Genomic DNA, 25,681 nt, shown 5'->3' with positions numbered 1-25,681 from the left:
CTGTAATGAAATTATACAGTTTATTGCCTCAGACGCATTAAAATATTTGATTACATCCACACATTTACTGTTCCGTATAAATAGTTGGTTCGCGGACACGAATATAGCAGGTGGGAGGGGACGAGTTGCCTGCTTTGTTGCGATTCATCCAGAAAGACTACAGCTCCCATAAACCAATGGGTTTTGGCATGGCGGTTTCCTGACCACGGTGTACAGACGTTGGTGAGTAAAGACAGCTAGCTAACAACGAAGTTTGTCATTATAGTTTTATTCATAGTTTGATTTCAGGTGTTGATATTATGTGCAATGTATGTGAACGTCTTGTCACGTTGCATGTTAAGAAGCGAAGAATTAGCGAAGGCATTTCTCCGGAAGCTAGGCTAACCGGCATTATTATTAGCGCTCAACTTGATCTGTTTTGCATATCTCGGGCCTGCGCATATGCCTGCAACGTTTGGAGTAATACTGGTTCAGTTAAGTAGTTGACTAACTATATCTTTTATTTAACTTTAGCATTGAATGAAATTCGCCGATTTTATATCAGCAGAGTCAATAATTAGTTGGGTATGGCTAGGTCCATTAGTCCAGTGATCTGTAGGATATGCTACTACAGCTAGCCTAGCGTTAGCCCGTTAGGTCGCCATAGGAGAGGGATGAGGTGGTAGAATAACTGTGCATTTATCCAGCGGCGGTAACGGCTTTCCCCCCCTAGTTTAAGGTATGTTTGCTGTTAAATGTGTAATTTATCAGCGGCGTAGTTCGGTAAACCATTGTGCTCGTCGTTTTGCTGTTAAGGTGGAGTGAGGACCGCGCCTGTATGTTGCTGCAGTGCAGATCGAGGATGCTGCGCCGCAAGCCGACCCGTCTGGAACTGAAGCTGGATGACATTGAGGAGTTTGACAGTGTGAAGAAGGAGCTGGAGGTAAGAAATGACACCGTGGCCGTCAAACATGCAATCAACCTAATTCTGGGCCCCATATCACTTGGCTGGTCATTGTGGCTGATGACAATCCAAACTGCAGCTGTGAGAAATGCAAGTTGTGAAGGAAAAATGTAACTACTTTTATTTGTATTAAAAATATTTATTTTTTATGTGGCATGTTTTTAACACATTTCTTATTTTTATATAGTGGCGAGCATGAGTCTAGTTACCGAGTCTCTGTACAGCTTAGCTCAGTGGTAACCAACCTTGTTCCTGGAGATCTACCATCCTGTAGGTTTTCATTTCAATCCTAATTTGGCATACCTTACTCTACTAATTAGCAGCTCAAAAATATATCTAGCTGTTGAATGAAATGTGCTTTCTTAGTCAAAATGAAAATCTACAGGATGGTAGATCTCCAGGAACAGGGTTGGCTACCACTGGCTTAGTTTTGCTAGTATAAATGATTACCATGATTAGGATACTTTCTGCGTTTGTGACATTTTCACTTAATTTACAGCATGGCTGTCCAATCCTGTTCCTGGGCATCTACTGTCCTGGTGGTTTTCATTTCAACCCTAATTTGGCACACCTGACAACTAATTAGCTCGAGAAATAGTTAAGATAGACTTTGTCCCGAAGGAAATTTGTTTAGACACATCTGGTGCTTGCTGTACGAAGACAGTATACATAATAACACACAATAGGACAGTTTCTTAGGTTCGTTGTTAGACAACCGAGCATGTATGAGCTTCAGATTCTCAGCCTGTTGGGATCAAAGTAGTGATCTTTAAAAAAAAAAAACCCCCATCTAAAAAGTATTATTTTCTTGCGAACAGAGCCGGAAGAAACAGAGGGACGAGGTGGATGTGGTGGGAGTGGCAACATCTGGGGAAATGGGAGGGGCGACGGGCGGCAGCAACGAGGGAAAGACCCGGGAGCAAATGATCAACGAGCGCATTGGCTACAAGCCCCACCCCAAACCCAACACCTTGCCTTCCCTCTTCGGAAACCTGCAGTTTTAGGGCAGCCCCAGACGTCCTTCTGAAAGGACGGATCGCCTGGACCGAACCCTCGCTTGAAAGGGCAGGAGGGGTTCTTCCAGCGCCGGTATCAAGTTTGCACATTGACTTTATTTTTACTTTTTTAATGCTTCCTCGGCTTCGTCCGAGGGCCTCAGGGGTTATCCACAGTTCTGAGACAGTCTTGGTGTTACAAACCCCAGCAGAACACATGGAAGATGCTCCCACACTTTTGGTTGTTTGCTAACATTTTCTTGTTTTCATGTGAACCAGCAGCATTGCTTACAACTGAAACTGAAAAAGTGAATGTCTGAGTAAAAAAATTCTTTTCCTTTTTAAATATACAAATAAAAACCAATGTTTACCTCTGGTCTGTGATTGTATTTTTTTTATTCTGGTGTTGCCAGGGAACAGTTCTACTTGTTTTTGGTTGTTCTAGGTTACAGAAATTGTACACTTAAAGCAACGACAATAGCAGTGATTAAACAGTACATTATGCTAGTAAGTCTGAAAGAATAAGTATTCACCATAATACTGAATGACAGCTAGGGATGTAATTAGCTTAAGGGGAAACTAGAGTGAACCGTGGGAACCACCCGTACGATAGGTCACGGGATCGTACGCTCATTCAGTTGTAGAATTAGGTCACATGACTGTCAGTACCAACAGGTTCTCACGGCTCACTGAAGCTTCTGATCCGTTGAGCGGTACAGGGACAAGCTGCCAGGCCGTAGGCACGGACCGCAGACATTTTAGATGCGTGACAGATTAGCATTTAGCCTCGTTTTGAATAAGCACCTTCACTTTCAGTGTTCCCTTGGCACTTAGGAAGTGCATTATTTAAGTATTTAAGTTTCTCAGGTTTAATATGAAGTGCAAATGTACATGATAAGATTAGCAAGCAAAAGGATAATTTATGGTCTGATGACTTATGCAGTAAATCTATGATTGGGGCGGTCTGGTGGCGCATCCAGCTAACATGCTCCTAAGGTCTGTGATGTCACAGCTCAGAATGTAGTCCCGACTTGCCCTGGTGGACCAGTGGCCCCCCGTTTCTCAGCCACGGGGTTGCGCGGGGAGAGTGGGCTTCCTGTTGCTCCGCCTGCAGCAGCGCAACTTCCTGTGGCTCTGACTGCAGCAGGACTGTCCTCCATGATGGCACACAGCTCAGTGCTACACATGGGAGACCACTGTGGCAGAGGATGCTGGGACAGGTCTATGAGCATGCTGGGTGACTGGCTCCACCAAATCGACAGAAATGTTTCAAAGACCTGACTGACAGCACAACTGCCTCTGCTGCGTAATGTGAGCCAGGCCAGCCAGTCTGGATGGAGGAAACCTTGGTGTCGTACATACTGTACTTCCAAACACTATTTCTTTATATCCATTCTAAATAAAGCCAGAGTTAGCATTTCAGTTCAGAACCATTTTAGAGATGCAGAAAAACATCTCCACAAGCAACAGAGACAAGTTTGTGCACAGAACAAGAACAGCAACTGCTTTCAATCTGGGACCATTTATTATTCATTTTCTAAAAATAAACAATAAAAATAACAGCACTGTAAATGTATCAAACTATACAAAAATGGCTGCGATGTACACGGTCTACAATCTCCGTACAGACGCTTGACGCCAGCAGCTGTCAGACTTCCTCTAAGATGCGGCCACCCGCTTCGTCGCTGGACTTTGCAGAGGTAGCAGAAATGGCTTTGCTTTTGGATGGAACCTGTGACGTCTGTTCACTAGTAGTGAGAGGTCAGAAGTATCTGCAGGGCTGAAGTAGAAACGGTTAAACATTTCATGGCCTGGATTAACCGCTGGCTCTTTCGACAACGGGCACTGAAAACCAGCGGCGACCTTGTAATCTCAGCAGGAATTTGACTCCCGTTCCAGCGTCACACACAAACACTCGGGCAACCGATACAAAAAAAGGAACAGCAGGCGTTTGAAGTAAAAGACACGAAAGACAGAAGGCTAAAGCGCCCGTGCGAACCCCTCCCGAGCTCGTCACGCACCGCTGGCGCTCAGAATTCCCTGGGCAGCCTTGGGACCTCCGCACTTCGCTGTGATCGTGCGAGAAGACTTCCGTGAACTAGTGTCTCCTTCTGCCTCCGGTTATAGCTGGAAGTGCTGGCCTTCATAACACAACAGCCAGAGGCTGTACTAGTGTGTCAATGGTTCCCTCGTTTTAGTTGAGGCCGTAGGGGAACGTGGGCGATAACCACCACGGCTGTTTAACACTGGTATTTAGAGTACACATTAAAAGGAATTATCCCAAAAAATAACGATTGTTCACAAAGATTGTCCAGTCATGGTCAAAACTAACATATAAGGCCAGTACCTTGGTACAGTTTACAGTATAATAGTGCTACTTTAAAAATGTTAAAATTACTTTTACGTGATACTGGCAACACATTTTCTAAATCCATAATAGACATTTATAGAAGCTTCACATAAAAACGATAGCCTACATTGTTGTGATTTTTCTTTTTAAACAGGCGTGCGGGTTTGGTGAAGACTGGCCACTGGTCCCCAGTGCCTCTGAGGCCTGGCACTCCTTCAGGTTCGTGTCACCGTCGGATTTGCACCATTTTCCCAAAATCGGCTCAACATGACCTCAAACTCCACCACAATCATGTGATGTCATGGAATAAAACATAGGGGGGGGTGGGGCCAGCTCTCTCACAACGTGCCCGAATCAGATAGTGTCACAGTTTAAGGCATGTCCTCTAGAACGTAATGGTACCCACATCAAAGGGGTGTAAAAAAAAAAAAAAGACAGAGAAACACATTGGATTTACAATGGCGTTGATTGTGTGAAGTGGACTCTGCTTTGCAGCACAGCATGTTTAAGGTAAAGGGCTCGGTAAGGCATCCGGGTCACTTGGCCTCTCTCCCTTTGTGATGTCACTGTGATGTCACCGCCCCCGTGTGAGTGAGCCCCGCCCAGTGTGGGCCACAGGCAGAGGTTGCTCGCAATCAGCACGACCCTGATTGGCTGGATTTGCCGTTTCCTTTCACTGGCTGGATTTTGGGGAAACTGCGTGATGGCCCGTAAGTGCCGGGGGCTGCCATGATGCTGTGTGGCGCAGGGTCATCAAGCCCCTAATAAGGCAACTTCTTAAATCGATACTTAAATTGATACAATACTCTGGTGCACACTGGAAGGGGTGGGGGTTGCTTCAGGTGAGGTGTTAATGGCGGCCAGGTCAAAAAAGAGGGGCACAGCAGTGGAATGGGGGTCAGAAACCGCTGATTCATGGGTAATTTAGAGGTCTCTGCCCTAAGATGTTCAAAAGGACCCGAAAGAAGCTTTAAAACATCACCCTCAGTGAGAATACGTCCACCAACGCATCATATGATGTTTTAAAGGTTGCTTAAGACAACCTGGAACATCGTAATTGGACGAGGGAACAGCGACCACCCAGTGTGCTTTGGCCAAATTCCAGATGGAATCGGATGGCAGGAGAGGGGGAAGTGTGTATGTGTGTGTGTGTGTGTGTGTGTGTGGGGGGGGGGGCGGGTGTGTAGTGTAGGGAAAGGAGGAGGGTCAGTGACAGTGCTCGGTGATGTCCACCACCACAGCCTTTTTCCAGCTGAACAGGAAGTAGCCGACGCCCGCGCCGGCTGCCACGGCGATGCACAGGTAGCCGTTGTAGGTCATGAAGATGAGCATGAGGAAGTAGCTGATCACCACCTGGATGATGTGCAGCACCGTCTGCAACAGGTGAGCAAGACTCAGCATCCGCTGGCTATAGGAGAGAAGAGAGAGAGAGAGAATTACACACACACTCACACACACACTCACATTCACATTCACACATACACACATACACTCACACACTCACATTCATTCACACACACACACACACACACTCACACACACACACACACACACACACAACTGCCTTTCGAAAACCAGTGCTTGGCAAACCAGTAACAGTAATGAATGTCATATAATAGAGAATGCCCACAGTTGCCCAGTGTTGGTAAAGAGGTGGAGGGAACGGTGCGCCCCCTGCAGTCCTGGAGGACTCGGCTCACCCGACGGTCTTGTGGGTCTCCATCAGCACAGTGCCGTCCGAGCCGGGGATGGGCATGGAGTTATAGCGCACGTTGACCTGGTTCCTCCTGAGCAGGTACTCCCGCCCGATCTTCAGCCCCTCGTACAGCGCCGCCATCAGGAACACCGCAATGCAGGCGCCAACCATCTCTGAGGCAGCAGATTACCACACAGTGTTCACATACGGCACTATCTACAGATTACAGCAGGGTGTGCACATACAGCACTATCTACAGATTACAGCAGGGTGTGCACATACGGCACTATCTACAGATTACAGCAGGGTGTGCACATACAGCACTATCTACAGATTACAGCAGGGTGTGCACATAAAGCACTATCTACAGATTACAGCAGGGTGTGCACATACAGCACTATCTACAGATTACAGCAGGGTGAGCACATACAGCACTATCTACAGATTACAGAAGGGTGTTCACATACGGCACTATCTACAGATTACAGCAAGGTGTGCACATACAGCACTATCTACAGATTACAGCAGGGTGTGCACATACGGCACTATCTACAGATTACAGCAGGGTGTGCACATACAGCACTATCTACAGATTACAGCAGGGTGTGCACATACGGCACTATCTACAGATTACAGCAGGGTGTGCACATATAGCACTATCTACAGATTACAGCAGGGTGTGCACATACAGCACTATCTATACAGAATACAGCAGGGTGTGCACATATAGCATTATCTATACAGATTACAGCAGGGTGTTCACATACAGCACCATCTATACAGATTACAGCAGGGTGTGCACGTATAGCACTATCTATACAGAATGCAACAGGGTGTGCACATACAGCACTATCTATACAGAATACAGCAGGGTGTGCACATACAGCACTATCTATACAGAATACAGCAGAATGTGCACGTATGGCACTATCTATACATATTTCAGCAGGGTGTGCACATACACATACATACAACACTTTCTATATCTGTTCAACCAAAACATTCACTGTGTCCGCATTCATAGAGAAAACAGCCGATGATCTGATTGAAGAGCCGCTATATCCAACTTCATTATGCAGATCCTACAGAACTCAAACATGCAGCTCCAGAGCCAGATGCGATTTACTTTCTTTAATCAACGGAAAGCGTGACCCATGTCCATTTAATGCTCACTTTTTTGTGTCAAGTCACAAGTTATTTTCTCAAGTAACACGCGATTTCCATGACTTATGAACAAATGAAAAGGCTTAGAAAATGGCTCTAAAAGAAAGATAAACTGACCTCATTATCAAAAGCAGCATTCGCACATGGGAAAATGCGCAGAAATTAGGCATGGTTGCAGTTTTACAGATGTAGTCATGTATGTACTGAAGGTAGAATACTCTTCAGATATAATTGGAGTTGCCTTTGCAAATATCCAATTCATAAGGAACCTAGACACACACACACACACACACACACACACACAGCACAAAGACACATGCACACACACACACTCACTGACCTCCTGGTGTGTTGATGACCAGCCCAGCAAACAGCAGCTCCACATTCTTGCAGCCGAAGTAGAAGGTCATTTGCTGCAGGGGCAGAGGAAAGCAGAGGTTTTACATCACAGAGGTTTCTCAAGGGAGCCACAGCGCTGCAGGACGGCCCATAGACAGCTTCAGCTCAGGGAGGGAGGGTTTGGGTTGCACCACTGCTCCTTGTCTCATTGAGCCCTGCCTGTGCTCTGCCTGTGCTGTGCCTATGCCACACCTGCTCTCTGCCTGTGCCCTGCCTACTCCCTGCCTGCGCCATGCCTGTGCCCTGCCTACTCTCTGCCTGTGCTCTGCCTACTCTCTGCCTGTGCCCTGCCTATTCTCTGCCTACTCTCTGCCTGTGCCTTGCCTGCACCTTGCCTGTGCTCTACCTGCAAATCCACTCACCATCATCATGTGATGGACGCCGTCACCGCCGCCAGCGTTGCCATGGTCCCCGTGGTCGCCTCCGTGGGACATAGTCGTGGCGGGAGCCATGGCGGGAGCCATGGTTCCCATGTGCTCGTGGTGAACGTGGTGGTGTTCAGCCATCTTTCTGTGGAACTGAAAGGACAAGACCGTCAGTGACCGTGAAAAACCACAACCATAAAACACCGCGGCCGACCGTTGACCACCGTGCGGAACTGTCAACAGCCGTGCCCGACCGTGCACACTAGCTGCTGTATAATAACTGCAGCTCTACTCTTCTGCTCTGTAACAGAAACTGTGTGTGAGTGTGAAGCAGGGCGTTGCTGCAAAAGAGCACCCGTGCTCATCAAACCTATTCTGGGTAAATAAAGGTTAAATAAAAATAAGTGAAGAAACGAATCTATGCCAAAGTGAGGAGCTTAGAAAGCTAAACAGCACCTAGGTGAAAACCTGACGCCTGAGGATGATGCTGTTTGTTTTTGTAAGAGCGCCTGGCCTCAGATACTGGCTCTGGGCTCTGACGTGATGGCAGCTGTCAGACCTCCGTACCTCTGTTACCGTTAATGGCAGAATGACCTTTCCTAATCAGCTTTAACTGCCCTTAAATCTGTTTGCTCGGACTGAAGAGAACAAGGCTGCAATTCCGGGATTTGGGTTTGAACCCTGGAGGTAGAACTGGCCTACACAAACACACAGACGCGGCCCACACACATACACACACACACACACACATACAGACACAGAGACACACACACTGACCCCCACACACACGCTTTTGTGTGCAGACGGACGTTTCCCGCTTAAATGAGTGGTGTGGGTGAGAAGCTGCAGACTGGCCCACACAGAGCACTGCAGTAATCTAATACCCAGCCTTCCCAGAGGGCAGAAACTGAGACACAATCAGCATAATCTCATCTGTGGCAGCATAAAGCAATCAGGCCCTTCTGGAGAAGGAAGAACAGGCACTAAACAGGAAAGTGAGCGTGACACACGCGCGGTGCCTGAGGTGCTGTCCCCCCGCAGACGGGAGGGAGGCATCGGCTTTAATAAAACCTCAGCGGAAAGGCGAGCGGGTGGCGCATCCGGGTAACACGCCGGTGTTACACGCAGAGTAATCCAGCGCTCTGGATCGTCAGAACCCCGGGACGAAGATCTGTGGCAGGGAGATGTTCAGCGGGCCCCGTGCACAGAGCGGCCCGTGCTTCGCTGCTGTTTCGGCCACTGTGCCTCAGCCACACGCCGAGCCCCTGCCCCGGCTCTGGAGGCCAGGCCAACCCAAAGCTGTTCTTCCTACTCCGTCATTTTCTCTACAGTAAAGTCCTGGAAGGCTTTTTGGGACCAGCATTTTTGTTTCAACTTTTCTTTTCAACTTTTGTTTCTTGTAACTTGTTTTGTCAATGGAATGGCAGAGCTCTGACTAGAGATTATAATGCGTGCACGTACACTCGCTCATTCACTCACCCTTGGGCTGTCACTTTTTTTTTGCTTTATAACTGAACTTCAAATCTCAGGCAAATTCTACATTTTGAATAGACCATGTAATTAAGGGTTCAAACTTAAGGAGCCAGTTGTGCTCTCCTCTGATCCATGTGGCGCTCATGGTAGCGCTCAGTATCAAAGAGACCGATGAACAATAAGCCCGTTATCGTTCTGTCTGGGGTGCACGGTCAGGCAGCCTAAATAAAGCTCATGTTAGGGTCATGCTACCCCCCTACAAGACGCCCCTTCCAGCTCACTGCCGCCCACTTGGTTGGTGGAGAGATGGGGGCTCACACAAACATACACACACACACACAGACCACGCACGCACACGCACACACCACACATACACACCACACACACGTACACACAAGTACACACACGTACACGATTCTTGCCAGTCCACAGTCAGCAGTTCTGTTAGATACTGTCCGGACAGCCGGGACTGTACTGTTTCAACTAAATTGCTCAGGATGGCTCAGGATAACTGTAGATGACCTCACCCCGCCACTAACAGCTCAAAGGCTTTGCGCAGTTACAGTAAATATGTAACATGTACTTTGGACAAGAGAAAAAAAAACTCTGTCTCAGACTCGCACGATTTCTGGAAATTTGCACCAATTTTTTTCATGCTCTATTATAACAAACTTGTACACATGCAAATTGGAAACGCAAATCAGACCCGATCAGTGGAATTGTAGGGAAATCGGAAGCAGCGTTTGAGCTACTCCCAAGTGCTTCTGACGGCGCCTTGGGACACGAACCATTTCTGTTTCATCCGAAACACCACCGCACGCAGCACACGGGCTCTGGCGAACCTGCGCTGGGCACCTCAGACTCAGCAGGTCAGTTCAGTTCAAGGCAAGTCGGGCCAGGAAAGTGCAGACGAAAACAAACCGTCTGATTCTGTTCGGGACGGGCATCTGGATGACTTTCAGTGCTCCAGTTCCCGGGGGGAATGACAATACAATACTCCAGTGCACGTTGGCTACGGTGGGGGGGGGATAATCTCTGTGACAAGCACTCAGTCTTAATTATATATATTACTAGACACAGCTCATATATACTATATATAATATATAGCCTACCACACAGTGGGGCAGAGTTATTTATATGCTTTAATTGTATATAGGCAATTATAGTAGGCTTAAAAAGGCCCAATCGTAGTCTTTCGCGTACTCGTGCCCAATCGTAGTCAATTAAATTACAAAACTACAAGAAAAGTAAATCTAAAAAAAAAAAACATTGTTCCAACCTTTTAACTTTGTGGAAACATTTTTTTTAATTAACAGACTTAGGCAAACAACAAAAATAGTGAACTAACTTTTATTTTATTTATGTTGAATTGTAATAACTCATTTTTAATAATGCCATAATCAGTTATAAATTAAACAATAAAAATGACAAGTAATGACTAAAAAATATTTTAATGTCCTACTATTCAGTAATATTTCTGAATTTTCTTTTATAATACCATTAATACTGAGGTAATAAAACGATTCAGTTAGAAAACAAACATGAACACAGATTCACCGGACACTGTGTCTCGCAGCTAAAACTCACCCAGAGTCTCTATCACCAGCTCTTAGCAAGAACTCAGAGCACTGCAGCGCAGTTGTGTACCCGTGTGTCTCCTGGATTAGTATACTCAATGAAGGAGTTAATGTTCAGTATAGGGCGTGATTAAATTGGAAAGTTCAGCAAGATTTTTATCATGTGTATCAGTGTGCCAAATAACCTTTCTTGTGTGTGCGTGTGTGTGTGTGTATATGTGTATGTATGTGTGTGTGTGTGTGTGTGTGTGTGTGACAGAAAAAGAGCATGAAGAGTCAGGCAAAGATCTAGCCTGATACTGTGTAACTATGTGATCAAGAGAGAGAGAACAGGATTGTGTGTGTGTGTGTGTGTGTGTGTGTGTGTGTGTGTGTGTGTGTGTGTGTGTGTGTGTGTGTGAGTATGTGAGTGTGTGTGTGTGTGTGTGTGAGAGAGTGTGTGTGAGTGTGTGTGTGAGTGTGTGTGTGTGTCTTAAGCTCCACACTCATGACTGCTCTGCTCATGTGATCTCTCTCCTGTCTTGAATACCCAGCTCTGATTCTCCACCCCCTCCCACGGCCCAGTGTTTCTCCCCATACATAAGCTCACACGTGCCTTCTCCAAACACACATGCTCATTTCACCTCTCCTCTCTCCTCACACACGTACCTTCTCCAAACACACACCCTCATTTCACCTCTCCTCTCTCCTCACACACGTACCTTCTCCAAATACACATGTAAAAACGCACGTCTGTGTAGATACAAGAATAAGTAACTACATTCACACCATGTCTTCTTATTAAAACGAGGCTAAAAGATACTAAAGCCTCTGTATATTACCTTTGATCAGTGAAATGGTGCACACTGGTGGCAGCCTCACATACCCGACTCCACACAATCACCACAGGTCCACATACCTAATTAGGGACCAACTGACAGTCAGACGGTTCTCTGGTAGGCCTTTGAAACAGGGGCTCTGACTGGCAGTTTCTTTCAAACGCGGCCCTCAGGAAGTGAAAGTGGTTTCAGCTGGCTGCCGGACTGCCGTTAAATTTGACGGAGTGGCTCCATCACTTCCTGGGAAACAGGAGGAACCAGAGAAACAGGACGGGGATAAACGGCGGTTCCTGCGGCAGCAGCCGCCGTTAAAACCTGTGGCCTGCCCTCCGAACGGCCGCCGTGCCAGATCCCGGCGCTCCCCGGCTCCGCGTTAATGATCGCTCCTTTTACGACCCGCCTTCTCGAGGACGCCTTCGAGGGCGCGGGCGGCGATAAAGAACCGTGTGCGAGGAGACACGTTCGCCTCCGCTCCACGCCCTCCCTCCTCGCCGCCGCCATCGCCGTCCTCGTCGGCTGCGAACGTGAGACTCGAACCCTCTCCCTCTCCAGATTGCCCGGCGAGCGTGTCCGCGGCACGTGTTTCTCAGCGCCCGGCGAGCGTAATGTGGAACCGTGCCGGGCGCTTTAAACTCTGCAACGTGAACACACGACCAACTATTTGCTCAAAGAATGCCGTGCGGTCACGTCTCAGATGGAGAAAAAAAAACATCAATAGCGTGTGGCAAATCCTCCTCGCAGAGCGCTTGGCCTTGTGCCAAGACCGCCGATTCTGTTAAGCTTCTAGAACTGACTTTTTCCATGAGAGACGCCGCGGGATACAGAAGGACGCAGAGTATCAGCGCCGTGATTGAGTTTGCGTGAGGACTGCTACCCACCAAACCCCTCATCGCAGAAGGGAACTTTAAAAACCATGTAAAAACCACGGCACCATTAAAAACCGTGACAACGTCTGGGCCTTTATTTGTGCAGCGTCAGAGTACTTCCAACCGATGGCAGAATAACAAGTAACCATTTATGGATGCGCTGTTAAATTACACTCCGCAAAATTCACAAAACTGTGATACATCTTATTCATACGCTGTAGAATGTTTGGTCTGCGTGCACCATTCCGGGAACAGCGCTACACGATGGCATTTTTTCTGAGAATCACGCGTGCGTCTAAGCTGAAAAATTTAGAGGCGTGCTAATGCGTCCCAATTTGAAAGTGCGCTCCTAAATTAATTTTCCACAAATCTTTCTGAAAGAAATCCATTGCCGTGTGTGTGTGTGTGTGTGTGTTTGGTTGCTGTAAATGTGTTTATGTAGCTCACTCCGTGCTCTGCTGTCATAGGCGTTGGTCAACAGCCGGGAAGCTCAGAGGACAGGGTGCAAAGTGTAAAAAAACGCGTTTGCACGGCGCAGCAGATTTGGCAACATGTGCCGATCGCACCGGCGCTGCGGAAGGAAGCGCTGGAGAGGGCTGTCGAAATCAGCTTTAGTGGCATTTCCATCAGCCTCGGAGTGGCAGTGCCAGCAATCGGCCTCAGCAAAAGACACGCCCGCGGACGACTCTGATAAGCCGACTGTTCAGGTAAATTGAGCAAAGTACAGAGGTGAAGTTCCCGACATTACAACTGATAGTAGAACAGAACATTACCCAACAGCAAGTGCGTTAAGCAGCAAACAGGCTTGTGAATCTAGTGCCAGATGGAGCATAGTATAATACACAGGCAATAATAGGAAGGCTATAGCATAATAAAACGCTGTTATCTGATGGAATAAAACAATTAGCTCTCAGTTATTTAGTTCAAATGTAGCCGCGGCGAGATCAATTCCTCCTGCACACACACGCTCGCCACATTTCTCACACACACTGTTCTCGCACACGCACGTACATTCACTCTCACTCTCTACACTGGCGTCAGTTAGGGTTATATCTTGCACAATAATCTGCATTGCTTCAGTACATATCCAGCTGTATAAATGGATGTAATGTAAAAAGTTGTGTAAGTTGCTTTTTTTAAATGCCTGTAATGTAGTGTAATGTAACTCTCTATCACTCTATCACTCTATCCCACGCTCTCTCTCTCTCTCTCTCTCTCACACTTTCTCTCTCAGTCTCTCTCAGTCTCTCATAGTCTCTCTCTCTCACACACACACACACAGAGTACCTTGCTGTAGTCTGATGGGAGCGCTGGCTCAGGTGAGACCTGCAGTGCAAACCCGTGGCTCTACCATGGCTTTATAAGCCTTCTGGGACGAGGAAACGTTGGCAGAATAAATAAAGGACAACCTCAAATGGCATTCCTCCATCCACCCATCCTTCAATCTTCCTCAGAGACCAGTCAGTCCTCTCACTGACAGCTTGACATCACTGGTGCAAGGGATTTAAGCCCTCATAGCAAAAAGACACATTATGACAAATGACACCCAACCGACAGCAGCGCCTGTTCTCCTACAATACCATGTAAAATGTATTTTTATTTTATTAATTTTATTTTTATTAGTATTATTTTTTTCTTTATTTTTATTTTTAATTTACTACATTTCTGCTATTATCATTATCAATTTTATTACTATTTTTCATCTTATCTTAATACCTGTGGTACTGATTTCTATTGTTTCCCTTGTAAAGCACTTTGAGCTGCATTTTATGATATGAAAGGTGCTATGTAAATAAAGTTTATTATTATTATTATTATTATTATTAAAATCACTACAGAGAACACAGTGGTATGAAATCACTACAGAATACACAGTGGTGAGAAATCACCACAAAGTACATAGCAGTGAGAAATCACTGGATAGAACACAGTGGTGAGAAATCACTGCAGAATACAGTGGTGAGAAATCACTGCAGAGTATGTAGCAGTGAGAAATCACTGGATGGAACACAGTGGTGAGAAATCACTGCAGAATACACAGTGGTGAGAAATCACTAGAGAGTATGCAGTGATGAGAATTCACTGCACAATACACAGTGGTGAGAAATCACTGCAGAATACACAGTGGTGAGAAATCACTAGAGAGTATGCAGTGATGAGAAATCACTGCGGAATACAGTGGCGAGAATTCACTGCACAATACACAGTGGTGAGAATTCACTGTACAATAAACTGTGGTGAGAAATCACTGCAGAATACACAGTGGAAAGAAATCACTGCAGAGTATGCAGTGGTGAGAAATCACTGCAGAGTACGCAGTGGTGAGAAATCCTTGCAGACTGTGCAGTGGTCTGCAGTGGTGAGAAATCACTGCAGACTGTGCAGTGGTGGGAAATCACTGCAGACCGTGCAGTGGTGAGAAATCACTGGAGACTAGCAGTGGTGAAATCAGCCATAAACATGTGCTTGCTGTTCATCAGGTCATCAACAGAAGGCAGAAATGAAAGGAAGGCCCTAAACTGGTCTTTTGGAATCTGGCGGCGTGCCTGAACGGTCACACCCTGCACTGCACTTCCCTTCCACAAGGGAAATAAGAAATGCAACAAAGCTCATTCCTGTATTCCTTAGGGCGGGCTACTGAAAACCGATATCGCCATTGCACCGGTTCCCGCACGACCAGCGCCTACCGGACAAAAGCGCAAAGCACATCCCTGTTCCTTGTTCCTTCAGTAGCTAACGTTACACTCGCTACGTTGACTGGCAGCGCAGGTGCAGCAGCGGGTACCATTAGCAAGCTAGCTAACGTTAAACGCGGTCAAAATGCCAAAACATAATATAACATAACAACAAGAACAGTCCAACAATTCTCAACATTCTCCTGTTGTACCTAGAGCTCTGACTAGATAGTATCAAGCCTGGTCTTGAAAATCACCAGAATTTCTGCCTCTGCTATGTGACCTGGCAGGCTATTCCACACACTGACCACTTTCTGCATGAACAAATTCTTCCTCATGTATGTATGGAATGGAGAGTGAGAGAAGCGGCTCTCGGATCCTTCGTCACAGCTGTCAGGTGGGGGTAATCAGCGCCGATAATTATCAATTGTTTGATTGCGCTGATTGTTTTCAACAGCGAGCCTGGGGTTTTTAAAAGCGGAGACCGGGAGTCTTCGGGAGTGGACGCCAGAGAGACGACAGAAGTGCAGCGTTAAAAGAAATAAAAGAAAACCCTGTGTTACGTTGTTTCCGACCGAAAGCCGTGGGCTTTAATAAGAGCACGGAAGTGCTAAAAAAACCGAACGGTTGTCTCACGTGAGTCTGTTGGAAGGCAGGAGGGGTGGCACTCGCTTGCCACGGTGGTGGCCCCTGTGGGGGCGTCTAGTTTGAGACGACCAACATTTCACATAGGAGACAACAATCGGTCAGAAAACAATCAGAGGCAATCAGCGCAATCAAACAATTGATAATTATCGGCGCTGATTACCCCCACCTGACAGCTGTGACGAAGGATCCGAGAGCCGCTCCTCTCCCTCTCTCTCTCTCTCTCTCTGCAGCCGACGTCCAAACCACGCCCACCCCACCACAGCCACTCATCTCTGTCAGGAGTGAGAAGTTCATTAACCAGCTCTAGCCATCTAACCAAAGGTCAGCTGGATGAACGCTGATGCTTGCTAATTGCTAGCTGGCTAACATTAATCCAAATAATGTTTTGCAGTCTTGGTTAGGGCAGAGGACACTTTCTTTTGAAGCACCGATACCTAACAACGGGTAAATTTTTACAGATTTTGAAAAACTTCTAATATCTCATTACCTGGCAAAGATAAGGTCGCACCAATGTCCTTGTAACTATGTTTGCGTTTAGGCACTGTCCCCCCCGCTCTGTTCTACATACGCCGGCTGCGGGGGGGGGGGGGGGGGTCAGCACATGAGGCGAAAAGAGAATCGGCTGTATGTCACTTTGACATTTAAAAGAAAAAATAAGTACAAAAAGTACAGTGTGCAGCCTATAGTAATAAGCAGCTAAATACCAAAACAACTTTTTGGGCCGGGGGTAGCAGTCTTACGGGCACCAGTGCCATGGGGTACTGGGTTTTCGGGTTTTCTGACGCGGGCAAACAAAGCCGCAGGCCTGGGAGGGGACCGGGTTCATTCAGTCGAGCGGAGCGGGCCGACTCTGGTCCCGGGCCAACCACAATAGCGGGGATTACTGAAAACTCGCAGTCTATTTTCCCTCATGCACATCACACAGAAATCCGGGACACATGAGACAAAAGGTGTTTTGTCGCATTATTTTTTTTTCTTCCTAAAGCTACGTCTGATTTCTCAGAAACGCGTCTAAATCACTGTTCTGTTGCCAAGACGGAGGTGGGTCACGACAGTGATGGACAACTTATCGTTTTTCTTGTGACCTGTTGTTGGTAACCGTAGCAATACACAGATTAGGGAAGTGTATCGCATGACAGGAAGTAATATTCAGACAGCCAATAGGAAAATAAATGTCAAATATAGAGATCAACATTTTATAATGGACATTTAATCTAATGTGAATATTGAGATGAGACAAAAACCACCATTTCAGGCATAAAAACAAAACCAGCCATTACTGGGATATTCTGAATATGTACTCTCTGGACTCAAAGGACACGCTACCATTAAGAAAACAACTTGAGATTTAATCACTAGCAATTCATTTTCCTACATATAAGACACAATAAATACAGAAAGCGCAACAATTTTTGTTAGAGTTCCCTTAAGTTACCTTAAATTTATTTGATTTACTTGTACTTCTGTTTTCTTTCACTGGGGGGGAAGTGAAGGGACGCATGTTTGAAAATTCATAACAAAACAAACTTTATGATGAACAAAGTACACCGTAGCCTTAAATGTCTCTACTCCACAGAGTCCCATTGGACCAGCCAAGCGCTATGTTCAAATCTTCCGTCGACCAATCAAAGCTCAGGAGAAATGAAGTCACTCATCCACTCACCCCGTAATTATCTTGATGGTTTTGCTCATGGGGGAAGCAGAGGAAAACAGGACCGTGTACTTAAACCAGAACAGGACGCCTGAGCGCAAACAGGCCTCGTGACGGAGGCGCTTCCTCTGGGGAGACGGGAACGGAACATCGTTTGTCTTACTAAAACGCACAGAACGTTTCCAGACTCCTGAAGTAAAACATGTGGACGGCTTCATATTCAGAAAGCGATAAAACTACTTCAGAACGAAAAAAGTGATAATCATAAACCACACTGCATAGGGTTATCATTTACCTACGTATTCATAGTTATATGATCTTCCTGTGCAGCCCAAGTTTTATATTAATATTGTCATTCTCAATTATTCATTCAGGATTATTTTGCCATATTTTATCACTTGACTATTTGTCCTACAGTGGGTTGAAGCGACCTAGGCTTCATTTCGTGTGGGTACGCACACAAATTCTATTTCTGGCAACTTATACCAAATGAAATATAATGACTGGGAAGGCCATATGAAATAAAGGCCTTTGTTTTTCCAGTCTCGCGAATTAGGGTATTAGCGTAATTCTACTCCTTTTCCTTCTTGACATCACAGGTTTTTGTGATACCTGACACCCATAATGTAACCTTGGAGTAATGACCACTGGTTTACCTTTGAGGAAAAAAAGAAAAAAAAAACATGGGTCATGTTTGAATACTTTGACTTGGTTGTTTGCATTAAACGTGCAGTATGACAGTACATTCATATTTGGATAAATTTCCTTCACACCTCGACAGATTTCAATACATTAAAAGCTCAAAGAATTAAAAAAAGTTTTGTAAATCAAGCGTACGCATGTTTCATTTATAAATCACAAATATCTCTAAACATGTGTGCGTACATGAACAAGCTTTAGGAATCGACCCAGAGAACACTTTCAGTTATCCTTACGTATCTTTTATGCTAACAATGAAACACTGCTAAATATACAATTGCCATTGTACTAAAACATAAGGAAACATAACGGCAGAAAAGTGAGTAAAAAAAAAGAGCTTCCCTAAATTCTGACACCCATATAAACTACTGAGCGGCCCCATCAGCAGCACTGTACCCAGCCGAACTGAACACATTGCTATTACTGAGCATCACTGCTGAGCGGCCCCATCAGCAGTACTGTACCCAGCTGAACTGAACACATTGCTATTACTGAGCACCACTGCTGAGCGGCCCCATCAGCAGCACTGTACCCAACTGAACTGAACACATTGCTATTACTGAGCACCACTGCTGAGCGGCCCCATCAGCAGCACTGTACCCAACTGAACTGAACACGCTGCTATTACTGAGCACCACTACTGAGCAGCCCCATCAGCAGTACTGTACCCAGCCGAACTGAACACGCTGCTATTACTGAGCACCACTGCTGAGCGGCCCCATCAGCAGTACTGTACCCAGCCGAACTGAACACGTTGCTATTACTGAGCACCACTACTGAGCGGCCCCATCAGCAGCACTGTACCCAGCCGAACTGAACACGTTGCTATTACTGAGCACCACTACTGAGCGGCCCCATCAGCAGCACTGTACCCAGCCGAACTGAACACATTGCTATTACTGAGCACCACTGCTGAGCGGCCCCATCAGCAGTACTGTACCCAGCCGAACTGAACACGTTGCTATTACTGAGCACCACTACTGAGCGGCCCCATCAGCAGCACTGTACCCAGCCAAATTGAACACATTGCTATTACTGAGCACCACTACTGAGCGGCCCCATCAGCAGTACTGTACCCAGCTGAACTGAACACGTTGCTAGGCAAGCAGCGACAGCAGCTGAGAATGGGGCTGGGGAGCAACAATCATAATTATTTTATCCTAGCTGCTAGTGCTCTTGCGTGCCACTGATTTCAAACACGTTTCTTGCTATGTCATACAGTGCAGCATTCACATTTTTGCTTCACTTCTGTGGGTTTAACACAATATTTTAATGTCTCAGTTATGTTTCAGGATCAACCCGTTTGTGACTGAGCTGTGTTCACGGATGTTAATAAAAAAAACCTACATTAATGAATTGGAATTTCATCTATATTATTCACACATTACTGTTGATTTTAATTAACCAAACTGATGCGTTTACTCTGGCCTGTTCGTACACACATTCAGTGCTCTTCAAATATCGCGGCTGTCGAGAGATTGGGAAAATGTGTCTCGGGCCTGCCATGCAGCAGAACAGCCACAAGGAACAGTTCATGCACAGGGTCTTGAGTTTGCTCAGAGGTACGTGTGCAATTTCTTTTACGACAATTCCAACGTTTATAAATTTCAACGTTGGCGTGGATTTCAACATAGGGACGATTTACGATCAAACCAGTGCACAAAACTGTTTTATGCACGAGGCCCCTCGTATTTTTAGCTTCTCTTCTTGAAACTTTTTGCAACAAGTGACAGATTTCCTGCCCAGTAAAAACTGAGATTGAGGGTTACTTTGCAACTCAATTCTGGGCCACAAACCTCGAGTTACCTTTTTTTTTGGTGAATATCTAATGGATTGGAATTTAAAAAACCTTTACTTTAGCCCAGACATCACTAAGCTTAGCTGTACCATGTATTTCCTGTCCAACTTGAAGCTCACGTGTTCTGCTTTATACTAAGTGCAAGTCATTTGCATAATTTTTTGCAGTTTTGTTATTAGTGAAAAGAAGTTGAAAGCAATCCATCAGACAAATAAAAAACAAATATGATTTTTATCAATCTTTTAGGGTGACCTGTTCCTTCGACCAGTCGATCAACCCTAATAGTACCGTATAACAAAATGTACAAGAGATCCCACGCTGTAAATTGGCATATGTATACATCAGACTGTATAGAACAACATTCAAAAACTGAGCAAAATTTTCTAAATTAGTTTTGACATAATTAGATTATTAATTCTAATTCTTAATTAATATCAAGAATTAAGTCAATGTATTCAAACATGACCCATGTTGTAGAGCCCGTCTTTGTGACTACAATGAGACCAAGATATTGTTTTTACATTTGCAGTTGTCAAACTGCAGGTCTCAAAAGTAGAAGAGGGTAAGCCAAAAATGAAGTGAAAATGGAAACTTTGACCATAGTTGTTTTCTTAATGTTTTGTGCTTTTTTTCCCTTGAAACTACACCAATGGTCATTACTCCAAGGTTGCATTATGGGTGTCGGATATCAGAAAGAATCTGAGAAAAAAAGATGTAAATGGAGCTATTGTCCCCCAGAATTACCCATTACCTTTTCGTTCAGAGTCAAGAGGTAGAAGCTGAGACTAGATGGATCCAATTCAGGCAGGTTTGATTAGATCAAATCACTTTTAGTTTATATTGGTGAGGTGGAATACGAGCAGATATTTTCACTCATCAGAAAAGGGTAGAAGGACGATGAAGAAACCTCAAACGCATGCATGTTATACCGCAAACACAGCGTATAGGCCTATTAATATGGCCAGGCACAATGTAGGCTACATTAATGTGGCCAGTCACAACGTATATTAATACGGCCGGTCATAACATAAAATAAAGCCCCGGTCGCAGGTAACAGACAGCCATGTGTAGGAGGGCTTGTTTCAGCACAGTGGTTTAGGTTTAACTTCTGTTCAGTATCTCCGTTCTGATATGTTGTTGTGCTGCTATGTCAATATCAATGTCAATGTTTGTTGTTAGTGCATGATTAAATATGTTCATGTTTTAAATAAAAAAAATAGAAAAAACTGGGGAACTAAGTGATCAAGAGGACTGAGTATTTATACAGAGTGTACAGATAAATTAACAAATACAAGGATCCGAGAACGAATGTGCCAGGATTACACCCATGATTGCAGCAGATTTCATTAAAACAAGATTCTGACCGAGACAACAAAAAAGACACTTGACCGATGTGAATGCAACTACAATCGGCCAAAAGAAATGTAAGCAGCTCTGCACAGATACTAAATAACCAACCCATCAACCTCTGTTATTGCTCTGTATTGGTGTGTCAATTCACCCCTACTTGTGTGTGTGTGTGAGTGAGTGAGTGTGTTTGAGGAAAGGTCTGTGATTGTAAAGAAATTTCTGAAAAACCCAGCCGGTCAAAGTTCAACATTGACTTTGGCAATGACCATCAGGACAGTTTGCTTGAGTGCTAAAAGTCCAGAGGGTAAAGTGTTTGCTAAGCAACGTTTTCTAAGGCATACTGAGCACAGTGACAGCTAGCTTAGAGATTCACTCAAACTGAGCACAGTGACAGCTAGCTTAGAGATTCACTCAAACTGAGCACGGTGACAGCTAGCTTAGAGATTCACTCAAACTGAGCACGGTGACAGCTAGCTTAGAGATTCATTCAAACTGAGCACAGTGACAGCTAGCTTAGAGATTCACTCAAACTGAGCAGGGTGACAGCTAGCTTAGAGATTCACTCAAACTGAGCACGGTGACAGCTAGCTTAGAGATTCACTCAAACTGAGCACGGTGACAGCTAGTTTAGAGATTCACTCAAACTGAGCACGGTGACAGCTAGCTTAGAGATTCACTCAAACTGAGCACAGTGACAGCTAGATTAGACCAGTCCTGGATCTAGACTGCTTTGATTAGAGGGGCAGACAAACATTTTTGGGGGGAGGGCCACTTTTAACAATTAAGGCACATCATGTGCCATACAGCTTACAGGCCTACATTGATTAGTGCTTTTTTTAAAACTCAAGATGATTGACTGAATCTTTTCTGTTTAATTTCATGCACAAGCTCAATTATGTGTTTGTGGCCAAGAAACGCAGATAATCGCAGATATTGGTCTGACATTTCTGTTATTTATTGATCACAATATTTACACAGCCTTGTTCAATATGCTATTTGGCTAACAAAGCAAACAGAGCGCGAGCTATGCATACGCAAGTTGGGAGAGCCCCCAAATTATCACATAATTCGTGGTGAATAGCTCAGCGGACCTGGTTCTAAAATGTTTAGAACTTGTCTACTCACTGATTTCAACGAGCCTTCGTTTACAAAATTATCAGCAATCTCTTTCAATTTCAGCTCCCGACCTCTGACGCTCTTGACAGAAAGTAGCCTATAGCCTATTCAGTCTCTCCTCTGATAGTTCTTGGTTAATTCATTTTAAAAAAATGATTCATTCGTTTAAACGGTGGTCTGCTGTTGCTACTGTGACTACAATGGCCCTCACCCCTCACCGAAGGTTACCGGATGATGCACAAGACGCATTTTCGCACATTAGGAGGCTGAAGTGTCTGTTGACGATCTCGGTTTTAAAACATGAGTTGAATGACAACAGTTGAGCCAGGAATTTTTATATCCGTGGTCAGAGAAAGTTTTTGACGGTGAGTTGCGGATTTGACGATAGTCTTTTTAAAAAGCCGTCCAACTCTGACAACTTGTCAACCCTTCTCTCCTGGTCCGTTTTCTCTTTTCTCATCGGAGATCCACTTGGTCTGTTTATAAGGCATTTTTATACGCTTAGCTGTAGCTAGGACTCCTCTTTGCCCTCTTCCTCAGCTAACTAACCAGAGTTTATAATTTGACCACCAAAACTAGCTGATAGTTATGACAAAGAGACACTTGACACTGACCAACAGCATACATAGACACATTTCCAAGCAATATCAGAAAATAACACCAGTACCAAATAAATTACCACAAATTATTTCATTGAACAGTTTCAACAAATATGTTTTCTGTAGAATGGGCATATAGGTTAAGGTTGACGTGATCACATACTGTCGTACAAAGAAAGCGTATTAACTACGATCGAGGTGAGTTTGCTTATTGAACGATAAAACAAACGTCAGTAACTACAATGTAGTATCTGATGTTTAACGACTGTCTCAAATGCTAAGGGCCGTGCATGGGCTATTTTTTTTCATGCACTTTAATTCTCCGCAAAGCTTGAGGGCAGAGGAAAAACATTTTTGAAGGGGGGAATGCCTCCCCTAGATCCGGCCCTGGCTTAGGGATTCACTAAAACTGAAAACAAACAGTGCTGCCTTCATGATTCGTTCAAAGTGAGCACAGTAACGGAAAGCGGAGCCACACACGACCACTGCAAAACTACATTAGCGAGGCTGTTTTTATGTAGCCAACTTTGCGTACTGTAACGTACTGTAAGGTTGGGATTCTTGAACTTGTTTAACCGAATATCTTGTAAGTTACAGCAAAGCAAAGAAAAAGAAAAAAAAAGATCTTCAAGCGCTTTAAAGGGACAAAAACAGTATTTTATACAGATAGGCAGCAAAATAGTTCGTGTGATGCCTAAAACAGTATTGTTTAAAAAAAACTTTACGAAAAGAAAGGCTAACTTAGCTACTCAACTAAAGCTAGCTGGTTAACTAGCTAAGATCAGCTACTGTTTGACATTAGCTAGTCTAGCTGCCTAACCTAGCTGAATGCGGTTAGAGGTCGAGCTACTATGCGAGATTTCTAGCTAGCTAGATTAGCGAATGTCCTTCACCTCAGTGTGTAATCTACGTAAACAGAACCATTTCCTTACCCCACAACACACAAGGTCTTGGATGATGTTGCTCGGTCTTTATAACTGAAAGGCTAACGTCGCTAAATCATTGAAAATGGACCCAGTTACTTCGGAATCCTCTTGACTGGTCAAGTCTCCTAGTAACCGGTGTGCACAATCCACTCTGGCAGCCACAGTTCGCAAGACAGCGATGTACACCAATCACAATCCACACTGACACTTACAGCGGTCCAGATGGTGAAATTTGCACCAATCAAGACAAGACCCTCGTGTTCAGTAGACACACTTCCGCCGCCACATGGCAGCATGCGGAAATGATGCAACCTACAGAGACGTGACGGGTAGCAGGGAGGATTGGAAGTGCCGGATAGCCATTACCTTTGTTCAATCAAAATTTAGACAGTAGCCTACAGTTTGTGTTTGATGCAACTTGTGTAACCCAATATCTTCACCAGTATCTCGCATATGCTAACAATAAACTTTATAATAACAAACTTTATTTATGAGGAACTTTTCATACATGAAAATGTAGCTCAATGTACTGTATATAGAATAAAGGAATAGATAAAATATATAAAATGCAACACAATTGAAGAAGAAAGAGATGTTCTTGTAAGTAGTGAGCATCAGATAAAATTTCAATTACAAGCCAGAGTAAATAGGTGTATTTTAAGCTGCTTTAAAAAAAAAAAGCCAACTGTGCCTGCCTCTCAGATGTTTTTATTTTTTATTTTTAAGAATGCTCCATGTGGTGGTGCATCAAAACAAAAGACAGTTTCTCCACTGTTTTTGCACATTATCCTTGGTACCTTAAAGAGGCTGGCAGTGGAGGATGTAAGAGCTGAAGTTGGGACATGCAAGGGAATGTAGGTAGGACAGTTAAGTGCTTTATAAAAGGTAAAAGTGCCTTAAGATCAATTCAAAAAGACACAGGGAGCCAATGTAATGCAGACAGGACAGGAGAAATGTGCTCTATTCTTGGATTGAGTTAGAATTCTGACTGCAGCATTTTGAATATTTGTTAGTTTCTCAATTGTTTTCTTTGGCATACCAGTAAGAAGAGCAATTATAATAGTCCAGCCGACTTGATATGAAAGTATATAGGCTTTTCTACATTGCCGTGTACAAATGGTATGACTTCAGCCGTATTTCTTAAAACAAAGAAAACAGTCTTGATCACTGTGACCATGTAAGGTTTAAAACTTAGTTCTGAGTCTAAAATGACTCCCAGATTTCTAACTACTGATTTTTTTTCTTCTGAAGAGTCAGACTGGCCAGCCTAGTAGAAAGTTTGTCTCTTTGATTTGGGGTCACCAAAAAGTATCTCGGTCTTATCCTCATTCAGTTTCAGGAAATTCCTGCATCCTGACCATCCACTTACTGATGGCAGACAAGCTGTTTGTCAATGCACTAAGTACACTGGGATCATTTGGCTCCGGAAATATATATATATATATATATATACATATATATATATATGTAATATTTTCAACATGGATGTTCAAATATGACCGGGATAACAAATTTTATTAACGAGCTGGTAATAGAACTTGTGGCAGGGAAGACTCGCTTTCGCAATGAATGT

At 44.6% G+C, this 25,681-nt stretch overlaps 2 protein-coding genes across 7 annotated transcripts; one reads left to right on the top strand and one right to left on the bottom strand.

The window, feature by feature from the left end:
- Positions 1-104: 104 nt before the first annotated feature.
- On the top strand, positions 105-2,314 carry cdc26 (cell division cycle 26 homolog). Of its 3 annotated transcripts, none has more exons than XM_035390478.1 (3): positions 105-222; positions 796-922; positions 1,762-2,314. In XM_035390478.1, exons 2-3 carry the CDS (start codon positions 818-820, stop codon positions 1,945-1,947), a joined length of 291 nt encoding a protein of 96 aa, XP_035246369.1. In that variant the 5' UTR covers positions 105-222; positions 796-817; the 3' UTR covers positions 1,948-2,314. The 3 variants fall into 3 exon arrangements, with proteins under 3 accessions (XP_035246369.1, XP_035246368.1, XP_035246370.1); XM_035390477.1 differs by lacking the exon at positions 105-222 and adding an exon at positions 261-473; XM_035390479.1 differs by lacking the exon at positions 105-222 and adding an exon at positions 513-718.
- slc31a1 (solute carrier family 31 member 1) lies at positions 2,313-24,299 on the bottom strand. 4 transcript variants are annotated; one of them, XM_035390474.1, is made up of 6 exons: positions 13,934-14,175; positions 11,861-12,020; positions 7,910-8,065; positions 7,489-7,561; positions 5,989-6,157; positions 2,313-5,696 (listed from the first exon to the last, which is right to left on the bottom strand). In XM_035390474.1, exons 3-6 carry the CDS (start codon positions 8,051-8,053, stop codon positions 5,495-5,497), a joined length of 588 nt encoding a protein of 195 aa, XP_035246365.1. In that variant the 5' UTR covers positions 8,054-8,065; positions 11,861-12,020; positions 13,934-14,175; the 3' UTR covers positions 2,313-5,494. The 4 variants fall into 4 exon arrangements, with proteins under 4 accessions (XP_035246365.1, XP_035246362.1, XP_035246364.1 ...); XM_035390471.1 differs by lacking the exons at positions 11,861-12,020; positions 13,934-14,175 and adding an exon at positions 24,115-24,299; XM_035390473.1 differs by lacking the exon at positions 11,861-12,020 and having other exon boundaries at positions 13,934-14,174.
- Positions 24,300-25,681: the final 1,382 nt, after the last annotated feature.

Source organism: Anguilla anguilla, chromosome 14, assembly GCF_013347855.1.
Source record: "Anguilla anguilla isolate fAngAng1 chromosome 14, fAngAng1.pri, whole genome shotgun sequence".
NCBI classification, from domain to species: Eukaryota; Metazoa; Chordata; class Actinopteri; order Anguilliformes; family Anguillidae; genus Anguilla; species Anguilla anguilla.
This window is presented reverse-complemented; position numbering and strand designations above follow the sequence as displayed.

What these genes read in the sequence shown, in the direction of transcription:
- cdc26 (XM_035390477.1), top strand. Translation starts at nt 442, where the DNA reads ATGCCTGCAACGTTTGGAGTAATACTGGTTCA. An exon ending in TTTGGAGTAATACTGGTTCA is followed by an intron (nt 474 to 795) that starts GTTAAGTAGTTG and finishes TTTGCTGTTAAG; the next exon opens with GTGGAGTGAGGACCGCGCCT. An exon ending in GTGTGAAGAAGGAGCTGGAG is followed by an intron (nt 923 to 1,761) that starts GTAAGAAATGAC and finishes TCTTGCGAACAG; the next exon opens with AGCCGGAAGAAACAGAGGGA.
- slc31a1 (XM_035390471.1), bottom strand. Translation starts at nt 8,053, where the DNA reads ATGGCTGAACACCACCACGTTCACCACGAGCACATGGGAACCATGGCT. An exon ending in GCGTCCATCACATGATGATG is followed by an intron (nt 7,562 to 7,909) that starts GTGAGTGGATTT and finishes CTGCCCCTGCAG; the next exon opens with CAAATGACCTTCTACTTCGG. An exon ending in GGTCATCAACACACCAGGAG is followed by an intron (nt 6,158 to 7,488) that starts GTCAGTGAGTGT and finishes CTGCTGCCTCAG; the next exon opens with AGATGGTTGGCGCCTGCATT.